Consider the following 16,215-nt stretch of genomic DNA (forward strand, 5'->3'; position numbering starts at 1 on the left):
CACCATCCTAGTCACATTCGCTGAACAACTGGTATACAGAGGAATACTGCCTCTGCTACCAGAGGTAGCATATAGCCATTGTGACCAGTAGCCATTGATAGCCTCAGGGCACAATCTTGCAGGGTGGGCAGAGCGTGGAGAGGATCTTCTCCGTGCTCCAGTTGCCCTGCATTTGTGGCTAGACAGCCGATTTTGGCTACTTAGCCAGAGCTTGGGGGGGGGGGGGGCTGAACAGCACCTAGGAAGCGTATCAGTGCTTCTGCCATCCCTGCCTCCAGGAACTCCCCCTTTTCCCCTGCTCCATGCTGCTCTTCCAAGCGTGGAGCCAGGGATAAACCATGCTGCCTATGAGGTTTTCTGGGAACTGACCTTGGAGCACTGGCTCTGAGGCAGGTTCTTGAAAACTGAAAAATCCTATGGCTGTCTATCTGTTGTCCAGTGGCCATAAGACTGCGCCCTTAACTTCCTGTTCCAACTTAAGCATAGTACTTACTAGAAGGAGTGCAAGCCAAGCTGCCCTTCTTGGCTACAACTGGAGTGTTGTTTTATTTAGGATTAAGTTTTAATTTGTGCTGTATGAAGTTTACTATCAATATTAGTTGGATGATTGCCACACGTGATTGATGTCATGTATGCATATAATGCCACTCTTTGGGGACCTTGCTGCTTCCACCTCAAATCAGTTACTTTCAGAAATGCTTATTTCCTTACCATTCTCTCTGAACAAAGTGCATCATGTCCTCTATGGTGGTTCCCTCACAAACCATATAGACACCCCATAGTCCAGTATCTGTGTAACAGGTGTTGAAGGATTGGAAACTGTGACAAAGGTTGCCGTGACATGCAACTTGAGCAAGTTTGCTGGACAGATTCTGTTAAAATTAAAAAGGGAATATATTTTGGGTTGTAGAATACATCCTTTCAATATCACTAAGCTTGGAAACCAGTGCCACTTTAGGCAATTACTTTTTTTTTGCATAGACATTCCCTTTTTGCCCCATAATCGACCCATCCCTAAGTGATAAACTGATCCACAGAGTTTTAAGACAGGTGTAGGCAACCTGTAGCCCTCCAGATGTTGTCAAGCTCTCATTCTCAGCCTCACCCAGTTTGGCCAATGGTCAGGGATGGTAGAGAATTGTCAGGTGCCCACCCATGGTTTAAATGAAATTACAGAAACAGGGACCAACAGATTAATCTAAAGAGAAATAATAGCTCTTGGGGGAAAATCTTAGTTTGACTTTCCCATTTCTTCTAAGGATAATATTACTTGGTATTTTCAGAAAAGCCATATCAACAGGTATATTGCTTTTAGGGAACTGTCTTATTGACCTGATTTGTACTTAACAAGAAGCCACCATGGATGAATTTCATGGGACTTCTCTTTGTGGTGGCAGTAGCCATTTTGAATATTCGGGGCATGGCGGAGACGCACCATAGCTTGTTACATGTGAACCTAGCAAGGGTGGGTTGTTGGGGTGGTTAACAAGCCACCCACAACTCTAAAACAGCCCATGGGTTCCGAGTGGCTTATCAACCACCCCAACAACCCACCCTCAACAGGTTCACGTGTAACAAGCCATGACGTGCTCCTGCCATTCCCCGAATATTCAAAATGGCCACCACCGTTGCAACAAATTTATCACCGACGGTGGTTTCTCAATAGGTGGGAACCAGGCCTTTCCAGGGCAGGTGGGAAAAGTTCAATTCCCCTCTCCCCCTGTCACCCCTGCTTTTACTTGAGGAAAAAGATCCTATCTCCCACATCAAATCTAGTTCTTATGGTAGGGTTTGGTAACCTCCAGCCTTCCTGGGGTCATACTCCAGGCCCCACACTCCTGGGTGCCCCAGATGGCCACAGCCCCTTCCCCCAACCACCAATCATTTGATGGTTTCCCAGCACAGTGATAATCTGTTATCTGAAGCAAAAAAGCAGCCTTGAAGCCAACTCACCACACCACCGCCGAAAGAACGATCCCAGTTGCCTATCAGGGTATTTGCCACCATAAGGGGAATAGTGTCTGGATGACACCAGCCAGCTGCTTCAACAGCAATTGCAATATGCGCCAAAGGCATCTTATCATCTCGCACTCGAATCTGATCAAGTAGCACAAAGAAAGGCCGTCAGAAAATGCTAAAATACTATTAATACAACAGCCAAAATGAATTTAAAAAGTCAAACAAACACCTGTCAGAACAAATTAAATCAACAGTAAAGTTTTATTTCCACTTCAGCTCTATAATAAAGTTTAACAAAAGATAATCACAGAAACTTAATATAGCGGTTAAATGAGCACTGAAAAAAAAATCAAAGCAGTGCATAAAACAGAGGTTAGAAATCCAGTGAGTGCTATAACACAATATTGCTCTGCATTACGGATGTTGCTTTGAAAAATGCTGACAACCTCTACTCCTTTATTAAGCTTCTCAGCAGTTTTTGCAGTCAGACCAGAAGCTCAGCAAACCAGATATCTTGTATTGCCACTGTGTTACCAGTCGTTTTTCAGGCTGCTGCTCCCATAGTTTGTCTGAAAAGAAAAGGCCTCAACTTACTTCACTGCCTGTAAACCGGCAAGGGGGCAAGGCTGGTGCTCCTCCTTTCACAATAGATGGCAAGTTACCAAAATGATACTTTGCTAGTTCAAGAAGCTCATCATGAGCGACTCCTAAATACATAAACAAATCATACAATGAAGCAGTTCAATATTTCCGTTTAGAACCCCAAATTCTTATAATGTAACCAGTGACCCCACCCCCTTGATTATTTTATCATTCCAGGTTTAGAAATGAGATGTAAAGAATCTGAATCAACCAACACACTACTACTGGTAACACCAACATTTTTTCTAGGCCTATACTTTTCTTCCTATAACTTACTACAGTGAACAAAAGAAAAAGCTCAGCTACTGATTTGCAAATCCCTCGGATTAGATCCAGGATCTGCCTTCCATTGACAGAAGGGCCCTGCTCATGGAAGATGCCTCTGCCCAATTTTCGAGGATCCTTCCTCCCCCCCGCACCACAGCTCACCCCATTCAGCACTCTGTGTGGCATTTTCATGGGGGGATTGTGGGCCTGCCATGGGGAGGAGAGGGCAGGGAAGTCCACCTCCACCAGCCCAGTTGCACATGCCAAAATCTGGACCCCAACCCTCTTTTCTAACCCCTGGGTTACATTCTCATCTCCTGCTTATGGCCAATAAACACACTGCTTCATCTTCAGGCATTTTTGAAAAGGCCTACATGGCACCAACCAGGATGGGAGTGGGGAAGAAGCCTACTGTATGTTTCTGTTATCTCAAAGTAAACATGACATATGCCACAGACATTGTATCTATCACACAAACCTCCAGCAGCAGCAAGTACCATCCTGGGTCCTTTATAATGTGTTGTAATATACTCCACCAAATCACTGCGGTTAATAGACCTGTAAACAGATGAGCAAAACGGGGGGAAAGAGTGCAAAAAACGATGCACAGAAGGAAGGGGCGATACACCTCAGCAAGTACAACAGAGTGAGCTAACTTGCCTTCACCTGAACAGTAGTATATTACCATGCACTCCAAGAAGCTGCAGCCACATGGTACTGCTTACCCTCTCTGTGCCAGTAAGCTCTGCTCCACCTTCCAGGTGCCCCAGGACTGCAGAGCTTAAGGGAAGCCCACTCTATCCTTGGCCAGGGGACCAAGCGCCACTGGGAGGTTGCGCTCTGACTCCCAGGAAAAAAATGGCAAGGGGAGACAAGCCTAGCCCCATCCATCATCTGGCGAGGGAGCAGCGCGGGAAACTTGCTCCCCGCCTTCCCTGCCAGAAAGAACACTCAGCTCTACCTGCCGGTTGCCATGGGAGTGCAGAGGTGAAGGGAAGCTCACCTTGGCCCCATCCATTGGCCAGGAAACTAAGGGCTGCCAGGTAGTGTGGCTCTGGGGTTTGTGTTACATCCATTTATAGATGTGTGTTGTGTGTGTTACAGTTTTGTCAGCTGCCTTGAGGGTCATTCACTCGAAAGGTGGAATATAAACAACCTAAATAAATGAATCAATAAAGATGCAGCAAAATTGCTCCCGATGTTCATGGTTGCTAATTTTCCTTTCATTTTGGCAACAATAGCATAAACACCCTATCTGCATGTAATGTGTAATTTGGGGGAAGGGAATGGCTTTGCTGTTGTTAGCCATGCCATTTGTTAAAATAATACATCACATGCACAGTCCCACACATAATTTTTATGGCAAGGGCCCCTCCACAACGTTGCATGTTCATGTAACCAATTTTTTAAAGTCTCACTAGATACGTGTTACTGTACACAACTAGCACAGTGCTAGGGCTTTTGGAACTACATTTCATTTAAGGAACAGGAGTAGCAAAAGTGGGACGTACTTTATGTTATCTGTGGGTCCCAAAATGGTCCGTCCCAGTGATGTGTTTTGATAAGCTGTGGCATGTAGGTAATCAAAGACAACTTCCTGTAAATTGGTCTCAACTTCCTGCATTTCTCGAAGGATCACTCCTCGCTCCCGCTCAATCTCTGCCTCCCCCAATGTGCTATTCTGAATGATGTCAGCAAGAATCTCCACGGCTGGAGGAAAAATAAGAAATATAGCTTGTCTAAACTTCTACAATATAGAAAACATGAACTTTCTTCACTATATTCTATTAAATAAGCTTTATAACTGTGGGCAAAATCCAACTAAGTCCTACTTAGAGTAAACCCATTGAAATGAATAGGACTTAAGTTAGTCATGACTAACTTAAATTCAATGGGTCTACTCTAAGTAGGACTTACGTTGGATTTTACCCTGTAGTTTTAATGATGAGCAAAACTTAAATATGTACCACGCATTCTATATACATATATAAGAAAAAGTGGCAAGCATGTTCTTTCACACTTTCTAAACCTGTTTAATCTAAAGTAAGTTTCACGGGTGTTTCTGGAACCTGCTTCCCCCAAAGTATGCTGAGGATTAAAGTCTTGTTTCAGAATAAGATCGCTACCTTTCTTTGAATGATTATTAAAAGGTAACCTAGGGGAATGCTTGCAGGGGACTATATACGATTTATCAACAAGACCCCTATATTAAAAGTATGTTAGGGAGCAATCCTATGGCTGCTAGACAGCGGCTAGACAGCCGTAGGATATGCTGTTTTCTGGGAAGCCCACGCTCCGAGGTCGGTTCCCGGAAAACCAACCTGCCCCCAGTTCCGCGCTGCCTCGGAGGCAGTGTGCAACAGCCTCGTCCGTGCTCACAAGAGGAGTGCGGAGCGGCCAGAAAGGGGCATGGCTGGGGGCGTTCCAGGGCGGGGCGATTGTAGCTGCCTGTAGGACACATCCAAGGTGTCGTACAGCAGCCTCCTTCCCCGCTCCATGCTCCTGCGGCTACACAGCCGCAATCAGCTGTCTAGCAGAAAAAGTAGGGCAGGAGAAGCATGGAGGGAACGATCCCCTCCGTGCTTCTCCTGCCCTACTTTGGATAGGTGGTCGCCTCCGAGTTCAGAGGTGGCCACCTATCTAGATAGGATTGCGCTGCAGTTCCACAACTTCAGGTCTATACAAAAAAAAACAGACTAGGTGACAATTTAGAACATCCAGGAAAAATACATCGACGTATTACATAATTTTGTGCTCAGGGAACCAACTTATTTAAAGTCTCCAACATTCAAGTCTATTTTTGCCATAGGATCTGGGTGTTGGACCAGAAGCAGGGTCTGTTTGATAAATCAGCAATTCCTATCAGCTTCAGCCAGCGAAGCTAATGGTCAGGGATGATGATCCAAAACATCTGGAGGGCACCATCGTGGGGGAAGATGTGATAAAAGCATCAAGTATGATCAAATGCATCATTGCCAGTGTAGTAAATATGAAAACCTGGCAAGATTATAAAACTGCAGCTGGCCTGCTAAGCCAGGACTGGATCGAGGCTTATTTGTTCAACATGAAAGACTAGAGCTAAGTCCAAGATTTAAGGTCAGCGTACACAGTCTCTATCCATTTGATAAGAAACTAAGCCCACCAAGTAGAAGATACCAAGTACCAATTCACAAATAAAGGAAACTTTTAAGGCTGCGCTCATATATGCAATCATATTATTGTAATATATATTTGGGAGTAAGGCCATTGAAATCAGAACTTATTTCAAAATAAATATGCATAGAGTTAAGCTCTAAGACAGACTTTCCCAACATGGTGCCCTCCAGATGTGTTGGACTACAACTCCCATCATGCCCAGCCTGCATGACCAGTAATACATCAAGATCATACCAGACAGTTTCAGATTACATGAGCATGCTCATGAACATTTATTGAAAAGGTAGTAAAACAACATGCTTTTAAGATCCTGAGAATGTGAGGAATGAAAAGTTAAAGTATTTTCACAAAGAACTTACCACTAAACTACAATTTGGCATTACAAGAATGAGCCCAACCTCCCCCAGGTTTGCCCTGTCTTTCCTGGTACAGTCACAAAGAGTTTGGAAGCTTTCGCATCCATTTTTTAATAACTGCAGCAAACTGTGGTTAACCTTAAGAAGAGTTGGTGGAAATAAGCCAACTTCAAACCATAGTTTATGAAGCTAGCTTTTTTTCACGAAGTGTAGTTAAGATTAACCACAGTTTAGGGTTCAGACAATATAACTATAGATAATCAAAAACAGAAGCAGAAGTTTCTGATCTCTTCACAGCAATGCCAGAGAAGGGGGAGCATGCAGCTGCTAAGGGGAATGAGAGATAAGGCACAGTCAGGCAAAAGTCACATAGTCAGCATAATAATCAGGTATGTTAGGCTTCAGCTTCAAGTAAGAGAGGCTAAGCAAACTCAGCACACAGGCCCTCATATTTAAAATGTGCTGCTGCTGAAGGTTAAAAGCCCATTTTCAAACTCAATTCTTAAAAAAAAAAAAAAGTTAGAAGTTTCCCATAACTCATACTTACCTCCTGGCAAGTCTTTTGAGAAAGCCTTTGCATAATACACAGTTTGTTCTCTTGATGTATAAGCATTAAGGTGAGCTCCCATGTTTTCAATTTCTAGTTCTAGGTCCAACTGGGACCTCTTTTTTGTTCCCTGTGATTTAAATAAATATAATTATTTCAACTCTGGACTTCAGTGCAAAAGGAAAATATAACTTTGTGAAATTACGTATCGTATTGCCCTACTAGAAAAACACAATGCAGTTATCCTACATCAATGCCTCCAAACTGGTCTTGGCCCAGAAAGTTTTGCCTTGAAAGTCTGGTGGATTTCCACTTTGTCAGCCATACGCATTAGAACAGGGCAGTATACATGGTGAGGGGCTAATAAGTTGGATCTGCTCAAACGATGCTTTTAGATATCTAAAGGAAATACTGCAGCCACCTAATTCACTATCCCAGCACAATATATACTGAGGACAGCCACAGATGCATCTTCTCAACAAATTACAATATTAAGAGGAAATTCAAGTCACCTGGACCTAGGTTACTATGGGGTTTTACAGGACATCAGAAAGCAGCCCAAATCCAGTGTGCATGACCCTTAAGCAAATAGGTTTAGAAGTCACTTTTCTGATGTCCAAAATGGCTGCCTCTTAGCTATGGAGTCATCTTTGCCCAAAGGTCAAAGCCTGAGCATTTTCTGGAAGCTGTGCATGATGTTGTTATGTCAACTGAATTTTGGTGGGTAGGTAGGATTCTGCCCTGAGTATTCAGGATAGAGCAGACTACAAGTCTAATTGATTCACAAGAACAAACAATTAAGAACAAATAACCAGTTTGCCTCTATAATAAATGTGTGTACATTTTCTCAAGGATGCCTCTTAAATAAAATGGAAGTCTGAGTTGACCTAAATAGGCTATCCCAGGGCCACAACATTTGATTAAGGTACTATTGTTGTTGTTGTTGTTCAGTCGTTAAGTCGTGTCCAACTCTTCGTGACCACATGGACCATAGCATGCCAGGCCGTCCTGTCCTCCGCTCTCTCCCGGAGTGTACTCAAGTTCATATTAATTGCATCGGTGATGCTATCTAGCCATCTCATCCTCTGCCGTCCCTTTCTCCTTTTGCCGTCAATCTTTCCCAGCATCAGGGTCTGTTCCAGGGAGTTTTCTCTTCGCATTAGGTGGCCAAAATATTGGAGCTTCAGCTTCATTATCTGTCCTTCCAATGAGCGGTCAGGGTTGATTTCCTTTAGGATAGACTGATTTGACCTCCTTGCAGTCCAGGGGACTCGTAAGAGTCTTCTCCAGCACCACAGTTCGAAAGCATCGATTCTTCGGCGCTCAGCTTTCCTTATAGTCCAGCTCTCACAGCCATATGTTGCTACTGGGAAAAACATAGCTCTGATTATACGAACCTTTGTCAGCAAGGTGATGTCTCTGCTTCTTACTATGCTGTCTATATGTGCCATAGCTTTCCTCCCAAGAAGCAAGCATCTTTTAATTTCATGGCTACGGTCACCGTCTGCGGTAATCTTGGAGCCCAAGGAAGTAAAATCTGTCACTGCTTCCATTTCTTCCCCTTCTATATGCCAGGAAGTGATGGGGCCAGATGCCATGATCTTAGTTTTTTTAATGTTGAGTTTCAAACCAGCTTTTGCACTCTCCACTTTCACCCTCAATAAGAGGCTCTTTAGATCCTCTTCGCTTTCTGCCATTAGGGTGGTATCATCTGCGTATCTGAGGTTGTTGATAATTCTCCCGGCAATCTTAATTCCAACCTCTGATTCATCCAACCCGGCATTTCTCATGATGTACTCTGCATATAAGTTAAATAAGCAGGGCAAGAATATATAGCCTTGTCGTACTCCTTTCCCAGTTTTGAACCAATCGGTTGTTCCATGTCCAGTTCTTAATGTTGCTTCTTGACTCTCGTACAGGTTTCTCAGGAGACAGGTCAGGTGGTCTGGTACTCCTATCTCTTTAAGAATTTGCCACAGTTGGTTGTGATCCACACAATCAAAAGCTTTAGCATAGTCAATGAAGCAGAAATTCTCTTGCTTTCTCCATGATCCAGCGAATGTTGGTGATTTGATCTCTAGTTCCTCTGCCTCTTCGAAACCCAGCTTGTACTTCCGGGAGTTCTCGGTTCACATGCTGCTGAAGCCTAGCTTGTAGGATTTTGAGCATCACCTTGCTGGCATGTGAAATGAGCGCAATTGTGCGGTAGTTTGAACACTCTTTGGCGTTGCCCTTCTTTGGAATTGGAACGTAAACTGACCTTTTCCAGTCTTGTGGCCACTGTTGAGTATTCCAAATTTGTTGGCATATTGAGTGCAGCACTTTAAGAGCATCATCTTTTAGGATTTTAAATAGCTCAGCTGGAATACTGTCATCTCCGCTAGCTTTGTTGTTATAAATGACTCAAAACAGTCAACGTGTGCCTCAAGACATCTGGTCTGTCAACTTCAACTGGGTTAAGGTAAACCAGCTTCTAGGACCCACAGCCCAACAAACAGAATCAGCCATTTTGAAATTGTCCAAGTCTACAGATCAAGGATTAGTAAATTGGTTCCTCCAGATGTTTTGCGCTACAACTCACATAACTCCTAACCATGAACCATGCTGGCTAGGTCTGATGGGAGGTATAGTACAAACCATTTGGAGGGCACCAGGTTTTTATAGATAGGAATTAATACCACAGCTGGACCAAGATATAGACAGGAATTAATATTACCAACTACTTCTGTTGGGCCAAACAGAAGTACTTGCTGAGTTAAAAAAAAAAATGACTAGGGGCTGGTCTGTGACCGTAATTAAATAAACAAGAACTAAAAATGACTAGGATTGAAAGTCTCCAGATACGTATTTTATACAAAGGCCAGACAACTTTTCAGAATGTAGACCACCCAATCCCCTATGACACACACACAGTTTCTGGTAAAAAAACAGACACTGTGTCCACTCTTAAAGCTGCCAGATTTCCATACACTTCTTGTGATTAAGTGTTGTGTGATGTCACTGTGCCACACAAAGAAAAGCGCCTTCAACAAGTCTGGTGTGTAATGATGGTGCTGCACACCTCACAAGGATGGAGCACCCTGTGCAATGATGAAGCAGCCAGGAATGTGTGAGGCAGATCGCTCTAGAGATGTGATGATAGCACAGCCAGCAGATTTCACTGGCCACAATAGACTATGCATATGGGAGGGATCCTTCAGAGAAGTAATAAAAAGGACCATCAGCTTTATGAGACCAATAAGCGGCAAAGTACCTATCCTTCCCTTAACCTTGCAGTCATTTTCAAAATTATTAAGCATTAAATACTTTGGACAAGGTTATTTCATCACATGTAAACCAGCTGTCATAATTGAAACAAAATCTAAATCGCTTACTTGCTTTGACATTGCTTTTAGTTTGTCAATCTGAAGCTAGGCACAAGGTTTTTACTACTGAATTAAAGATGAACACAAATTAATATTTAATTTTAAAAGCAATATGAGAAAACTACTTTGAGGACTTGCCTTAAAAGCCATATGCTCCAGGAAGTGAGCTGTTCCATTGTTTTTCTCATTTTCATATCTGCTTCCAGCGTCAATCCAGAGTCCCACCTCATTCAAAACAAATTATTAGTATTACCATCTAATAAAATATAGCTTGCAACATGCTGGGGAGGCAGAGTGTTCACTTTGCTCCAAAGGGTAAAATATTAATATGACAAGTTTCACATCTAAGGGCTAGAAAATGGAGCAACAGTTGTAGAAGTCTAACCTTCCAGTGCTCTTAATCTCACAAATTACAGCTCCCTTTTTAACATACTTCAAAATACTCCAGTTATTGCTACGTGATTCTGATCAATCAACCAAACACCTTCTCTTAGTATTACTCACGCAGGATGCTGACTTTTCCATATAAAGGTCCATACCCCATAAGTGTACAAAGAGATGAAGAAGTATTACTCAACAGTCAGTAAAGATGGGAGAGCAAAGGGGACAATGAAAGAAAGCTGGAAGAGTATCAAAGTGGAATTAAAAAGAAAATAGAAATATCCAAAGACATCCAAAATCTTAGCTTTTATTTTTCTGAGAGATACAGAATTATAAGGTTACTACTAGTTCTTGGTACATCTCGATGTGTACTACGTACATTGCTTGAGAGCAGCTTATATCTTATAAAAACTAGTAACCATTTGCAGTCTCCCAATGCCAAACAACACACATCCAAAAAGGTACACAGAGCTGACATTCGGCAAGCTACACTAGCGTTCTGTGCAAAGTCGAAATGAATCAGATTGATCTTGAATCCTGTTTGTCAGACAGTCAGACCATTAATTTTATTGTGTATAACAATAGGTTCTTACAATTCTACCAGAAACAGACAGCAACCACACACACACACACACACACACACAAAAGATCCTATTATCACTGACTAAAACCCCTATCAGGCACGGGGGCTAAAATGGCTTCAGGATAACACAAGGCAAACCAGCCCATGAGTGCACCCATCACAACTACTTTTCACCACAAAACCCCATTGCAGGATCATGCTAAGATTGTCCCAGTGTGATACCTTGTGTTGTATCCAGCGTTAGTCCTACTTAGAGTAGACACATTGAAATGAATGGGACTTAAGTAAGATTAACACTGGATACAACCCCTTGGATTAACTTCCAATATCAGTATACTAGCATAGGTGACAATAGTTGCTATTCTCCAACTTCCAATATCAGTATACTAGCATAGGTGGCAATAGTTGCTATGCTGATACAATAATCCATAGGTTCAGACCTTAACCTCAACACTTTTACTATATGCCTCTTCTACTAGACACATTTACATTAATGCATCCTATATAAGAGAATCACATTCTCGTTACTGCAGTATCCTGAACCAAATCATATTTACTTGGAAGTCTAATTGATTCCAGTGAAATTTACTTTCATGTAAGTGTGCTGAAGATCACAGTTTAAATATTGTTCTGTTCAAAACGAGCATAACGATATTCTGACAGTTCAAAGATTTGGAGGGGGCGGGGAAGTATTTCACTCACAACTGTCCCTTACTGTGCATGTTGAAAGTCCAGAGTCTTCAGAAGCTACTCTCAGGCCATTTTCCAGAGAAGACACCTTTGTTTCAGGAACATTTAGCACAATTTGGGGTGCTAACTTGGTAGCTCTGAATCTGCTTCTCCCGAGATGTAAAGACTGTTGGAAAAAGCGTCTTGTGAGCAGTATGATACAAATGCCCACCTGTACTTATAAACAAGTAACATACATTATAAAATAGCGAGAGAGCTGCAGTTATTGTATGAGAGCAGAAGACAGTACGTTCCCAAGATGTTGCTCACATTACTGTTTTATTTAGCCAATAGTGATTTCTACATACAGGGGTGTTGGGGAGCAAACCGGTGTTGATCCCTCACTTTAGAAGGGTTCAGGCAACCCCTGTGACATGTTAAAAGCACTCATGAAGGTGCCACTGGGTTGTGTGAACCGCCTCCTCCACCAGCCACACATTTGGCTATTGTAAGAAGGGCCCCTACTGGCTTACCAAGCTCCACCCCAGTGATGTGGAATTTTTTCCAGTGTTTTACTTTTCCACGGAAAATTTCCCTTTTCGTAAGTTCATTAGTAACAACGAATGAATGTCAATTGCAAATACAATATTAGGCAAGACTGGCAGTTTCAAAGTTGTAATTAATGTTTTTCAAGTGATTCTCCTTAGCAAGTATGTGAAATAATACATATGTGTCATTGAAATATATATTTGTGTGTGTGTCTCAGTGTGAAATGGAACTATTAAGTAGTGACAGCGAAACTAAAGGTGCCCCAACAATCTCTGTGGTAAAGAATTGAACTCTGTTGAAATAGATGAGTGGGTTGTCAGCATATCATGCACATTTCTTTGGGTTATGAAAATTAATTCGTGCAGCCTCCCATAATCTGGTGCCCTCCAGATGTGTTGGACTACAACTCCTAGCATTCCCAGCCAGCCATGCTGACTGTGGGGGATGCCAGGACTTGTAGTCTAACACATCTGGGCCTAGTTTGCACTAATTTCCCCCCTCAAATATTTCAGGTCAAATACTTGTGATGTAATTGTTTTAGCTTTGTTGCTTACTAAATACAAGTAAAATAAACATGCTAATTTCGATCACTGTCTAAGGCAGCCTTCCCCAACCTGGTGCCCTCCAGATTGTTCAGCTTTAACCCACATCAGCCTCAACAAGCATAGCCAACAGTCAGGAATTCTAAGAGTTGTGGCCCAGAAGACCTGAAGGCTGCTGGGAAAGACTGCTCTAGAGCATCAGAAACTTTTCGGGTGCAAACTGAAAGTTCTGTGATGCAAATGACCCTATGTAAATTAGCTTAATTTGCATCAGAAATTGTTCTAATTCAAAATTTTCTGGAAAACCCACATCACTGGTCCACAAATAGAGCCTCACCACACAATGGGGGATCCTGCCCTCACAGGGATGAGCTCTGTGCATAGACATCGGTACATGCACAAGGCCCCTTCTCAGGTGACCCAACACACAACCAGCAGGGAGTGTGGCCCGCAAGCATATTAGTGGCAGGGGGCAGGGCTAGCCCGTGCAGCCCCCTCATGCATGCTTTTAATGCACAAGGCGGCTTAACTGAGCCAGGTTCATAATCACGCATAATGGAGGGCCATGTGGTGACTCAAAGCAGAGAGTAATGCGTCGATATGGGCTAAAGGTTGGCCCTCCAGATGCTTTGGCCTACAGTTACCATTGTCTCTCAACATTAGCTATACTGGCCAGGGCTGATGGGAGTTGTAGGCCAAAAAAAGGGGGGGCACAAGCTTCCCACCTCTGAGACAAGCTTTTCAATATTAATATTTCATATCAGTTTCAGTGAAAAGTCCTGACTGAAAATTCCAGTTCCATCTCCCACTACTGTATGTTTACTGAACCAGGAGCCCCAGGCAAAGCTGTCCCAGTCCTTTGTGCTGGACTTTTGACCTAGTTACCTTGTTACCAGACCGGTGCTAGATAGGAACTAGCAAAAGAACAACACAAAAATAATTACTAGGGGGAGCTGGGCGATGGCCAGCAGCCATTCATGTTGGGATATCCCTCCTGACAATGTCGTGTTAAAGAGCAAACGTGTCTCCCAAGTACTGCCGTCTTCAACAGTGATTCATTTCCAGAAGACCAAAAAAAAAAAAAGAGAGACGCTAGATCTGAAACCTAATTGGAAACTGCACATTATGCTCTGGAAAACTTCCCCTATCCTCTGGTGCAAGGAGACTCTGTTTGTATTCGGTGGTGAGATCAAATTTATTTATTTATTTATTTATTTATTTCTATACCGCCCAAAGCCGAAGCTCTAAATGCACTTTCCACCTGCTCGTTCGTATTTCGTGTTCCAGGGCTCAGCCCAGAGTTAGACACAGACGCCACGATGGATTCCTGAGCTCTGGCGCAAATTCTGAACCAGCAGCGTGAACTACAATTCCCAGCATGCAGTGCGCTAATGATTTCCCCACCACCCCACCCCCGTCGCGCCATCAGGAAGAAAACGGGCGAGAAGCCAAGCCCATCACGCCACGGTTACTGCCAGAAGACTACGTGTCCCGAGATGCAGTGCGACGAGGCCCGGCGCGGGAGGAAGCGTCGTCCCCGAACGTTAATAGCGCCGACGGCGGTTAGAGAGGCCGAGGCTGGCGCGCGGGGCCCGCCGGTCGTTGCCAGGGGCGTGATAAATCTGTCACTCACCCGCTTTCCTGAGGCCGAGCCCCGCGCCATGAGGTGGCCTGGCCAGGCCCGAAGGAGCCGCCGGCCCGCGAGGCAGCTGGCTGTGGCGGCCGCCGCCATTTTGCCGCAGACGCAGAGGAGCCGGGCGACCCGGGGGCACGTCCGGAAGAGCGAGTCGTGCGGGGAGAGGCGGGAGTAGGGGAGGTCCTTGCCGACGCGTGCTGAATAAACCGGTCGCGTCGTCTGCTGATTCCTCGTTTTAACTCTCTTCGCTCCCCCCGCCCCGTCTTCCCTTGTTTTAAATACCCTAGAATGAGGAGACGGCACACGGAATTGCCCTTCTGCTGCGGCGGGCCCCTGTTAAGTGTCCCTTCCAAGGCCCCTTTGGGAAGTTCGTCGCAACGCGGCCGCCTCGCGATGAGGCGGCAGAACCGCCGAGCCTTAAGTCGCTAGCCGCAAACCCGGTACCTCGTCGCGGTTGCCGGATTTGATCGTAAACGCGAGGCTTGCTTAAAGTTGCGCCACGTTCTCGTGCTCTTATAACCCTTGTCCCCGCAGCCCTCAGGGACTAAAATTGAGAGGATAATTCTAACGGTTCAAAGGCTGCGCTTCTGAACACGCCGAACTCGGGCCTGCGTTTGAGGGAGACCAGCTTCGCTCTGCCCGGTTCCCACAAACGGCGGATGAGGGGGTAAGCCCGGAGCGCTCGGCCGTAGCACTGCAGACAGAACGCTCCTCCGTGCAACAGCATTCCCTCAGCAGGGAATTCCCACTATTACAGGTCATAACAAAGCGAAATGGCGTAAAATTGTTACAACAAATAATTGATTTAAAAAACACGGCCAAACAAGCACTGTCAGTGTCACTGTCACTGTTCACCAAACTTGTTTAGCCTTTGGATGATATTTATACAAAAGGCACCTAAAATTGCTAATCAAAACGAGTCCCCTGGGCTGCAAGGAGGTCAAATCAGTCCAGCCTGAAGGAAATCAACCCTGGCTGCTCATTGGAAGGGCAGATACTGAAGCTGAAGCTCCAATATTTTGGCCACCTAATGCGAAGAGAAAAGTCACTGGAAAAGACCCTGATGCTGGGAAAGATTGAAGGCCAAAGGAGAAGGGGACGGCAGAGGATGAGATGGCTAGATAGCATCACGGATGCAATGAATATGGACTTGAGCACGCTCCGGGAGAGAGCGCAGGACAGGAAGGCCTGGCGTGCTATGGTCCATGGGGTCATGAGGAGTCGGACACGACTGAACAATACATTATTATTGCTAATTATTAATTATCAGCAACAAGGTCCTAGATAATTTTTGTTTACAAATATGGAGTGCATATGAAGGCTTCCACATTGTTAATAATTTGGCTTTTTCTGGATTTAGTTTTTTTAACAGCTTCAGAGAAGTTGATCAATAACCTTTTCCTCTCAAAAGAAGGGTCAGATGTCTGGTGTGTAGGGCCTTGATGATAGAACAATTAAATGGGCAATGGCTCAGATCCTCAACTTCTCCCATCAATTTGTATGCCTAAATAGTAACTGGCATCGCCTAGATGTTAGACCGCCACATCATTGTTTTGATGGAAT

At 44.2% G+C, this 16,215-nt stretch overlaps 1 protein-coding gene across 2 annotated transcripts in view; it reads right to left on the reverse strand.

Annotated features, from left to right (window-relative positions):
- Positions 1 to 14,768, reverse strand: part of PMPCB (peptidase, mitochondrial processing subunit beta) — a 16,232-nt gene extending 1,464 nt beyond the window's left edge. Inside the window, exons 1-9 of one of the 2 annotated variants that reach the window (XM_084811483.1) lie at positions 14,650 to 14,768; positions 11,972 to 12,112; positions 10,431 to 10,517; positions 6,928 to 7,057; positions 4,380 to 4,578; positions 3,347 to 3,426; positions 2,554 to 2,666; positions 1,954 to 2,097; positions 712 to 872 (exon numbers count right to left, since the gene is read on the reverse strand). In XM_084811483.1, coding sequence (XP_084667609.1) covers positions 712 to 872; positions 1,954 to 2,097; positions 2,554 to 2,666; positions 3,347 to 3,426; positions 4,380 to 4,578; positions 6,928 to 7,057; positions 10,431 to 10,517; positions 11,972 to 12,112; positions 14,650 to 14,748 — 1,154 coding nt within the window. In that variant the 5' untranslated portion in view covers positions 14,749 to 14,768. Of the gene's footprint in view, positions 1 to 711; positions 873 to 1,953; positions 2,098 to 2,553; positions 2,667 to 3,346; positions 3,427 to 4,379; positions 4,579 to 6,927; positions 7,058 to 10,430; positions 10,518 to 11,971; positions 12,113 to 14,277; positions 14,458 to 14,649 lie in introns of those variants that run through there. The other variant, XM_084811482.1, reaches the window with a different exon arrangement.
- Positions 14,769 to 16,215: the final 1,447 nt, after the last annotated feature.

This window comes from Heloderma suspectum, chromosome 7 (assembly GCF_057233095.1).
Source record: "Heloderma suspectum isolate Gila_16-S chromosome 7, 16-S_ref, whole genome shotgun sequence".
Classification (NCBI taxonomy): Eukaryota; Metazoa; Chordata; class Lepidosauria; order Squamata; family Helodermatidae; genus Heloderma; species Heloderma suspectum.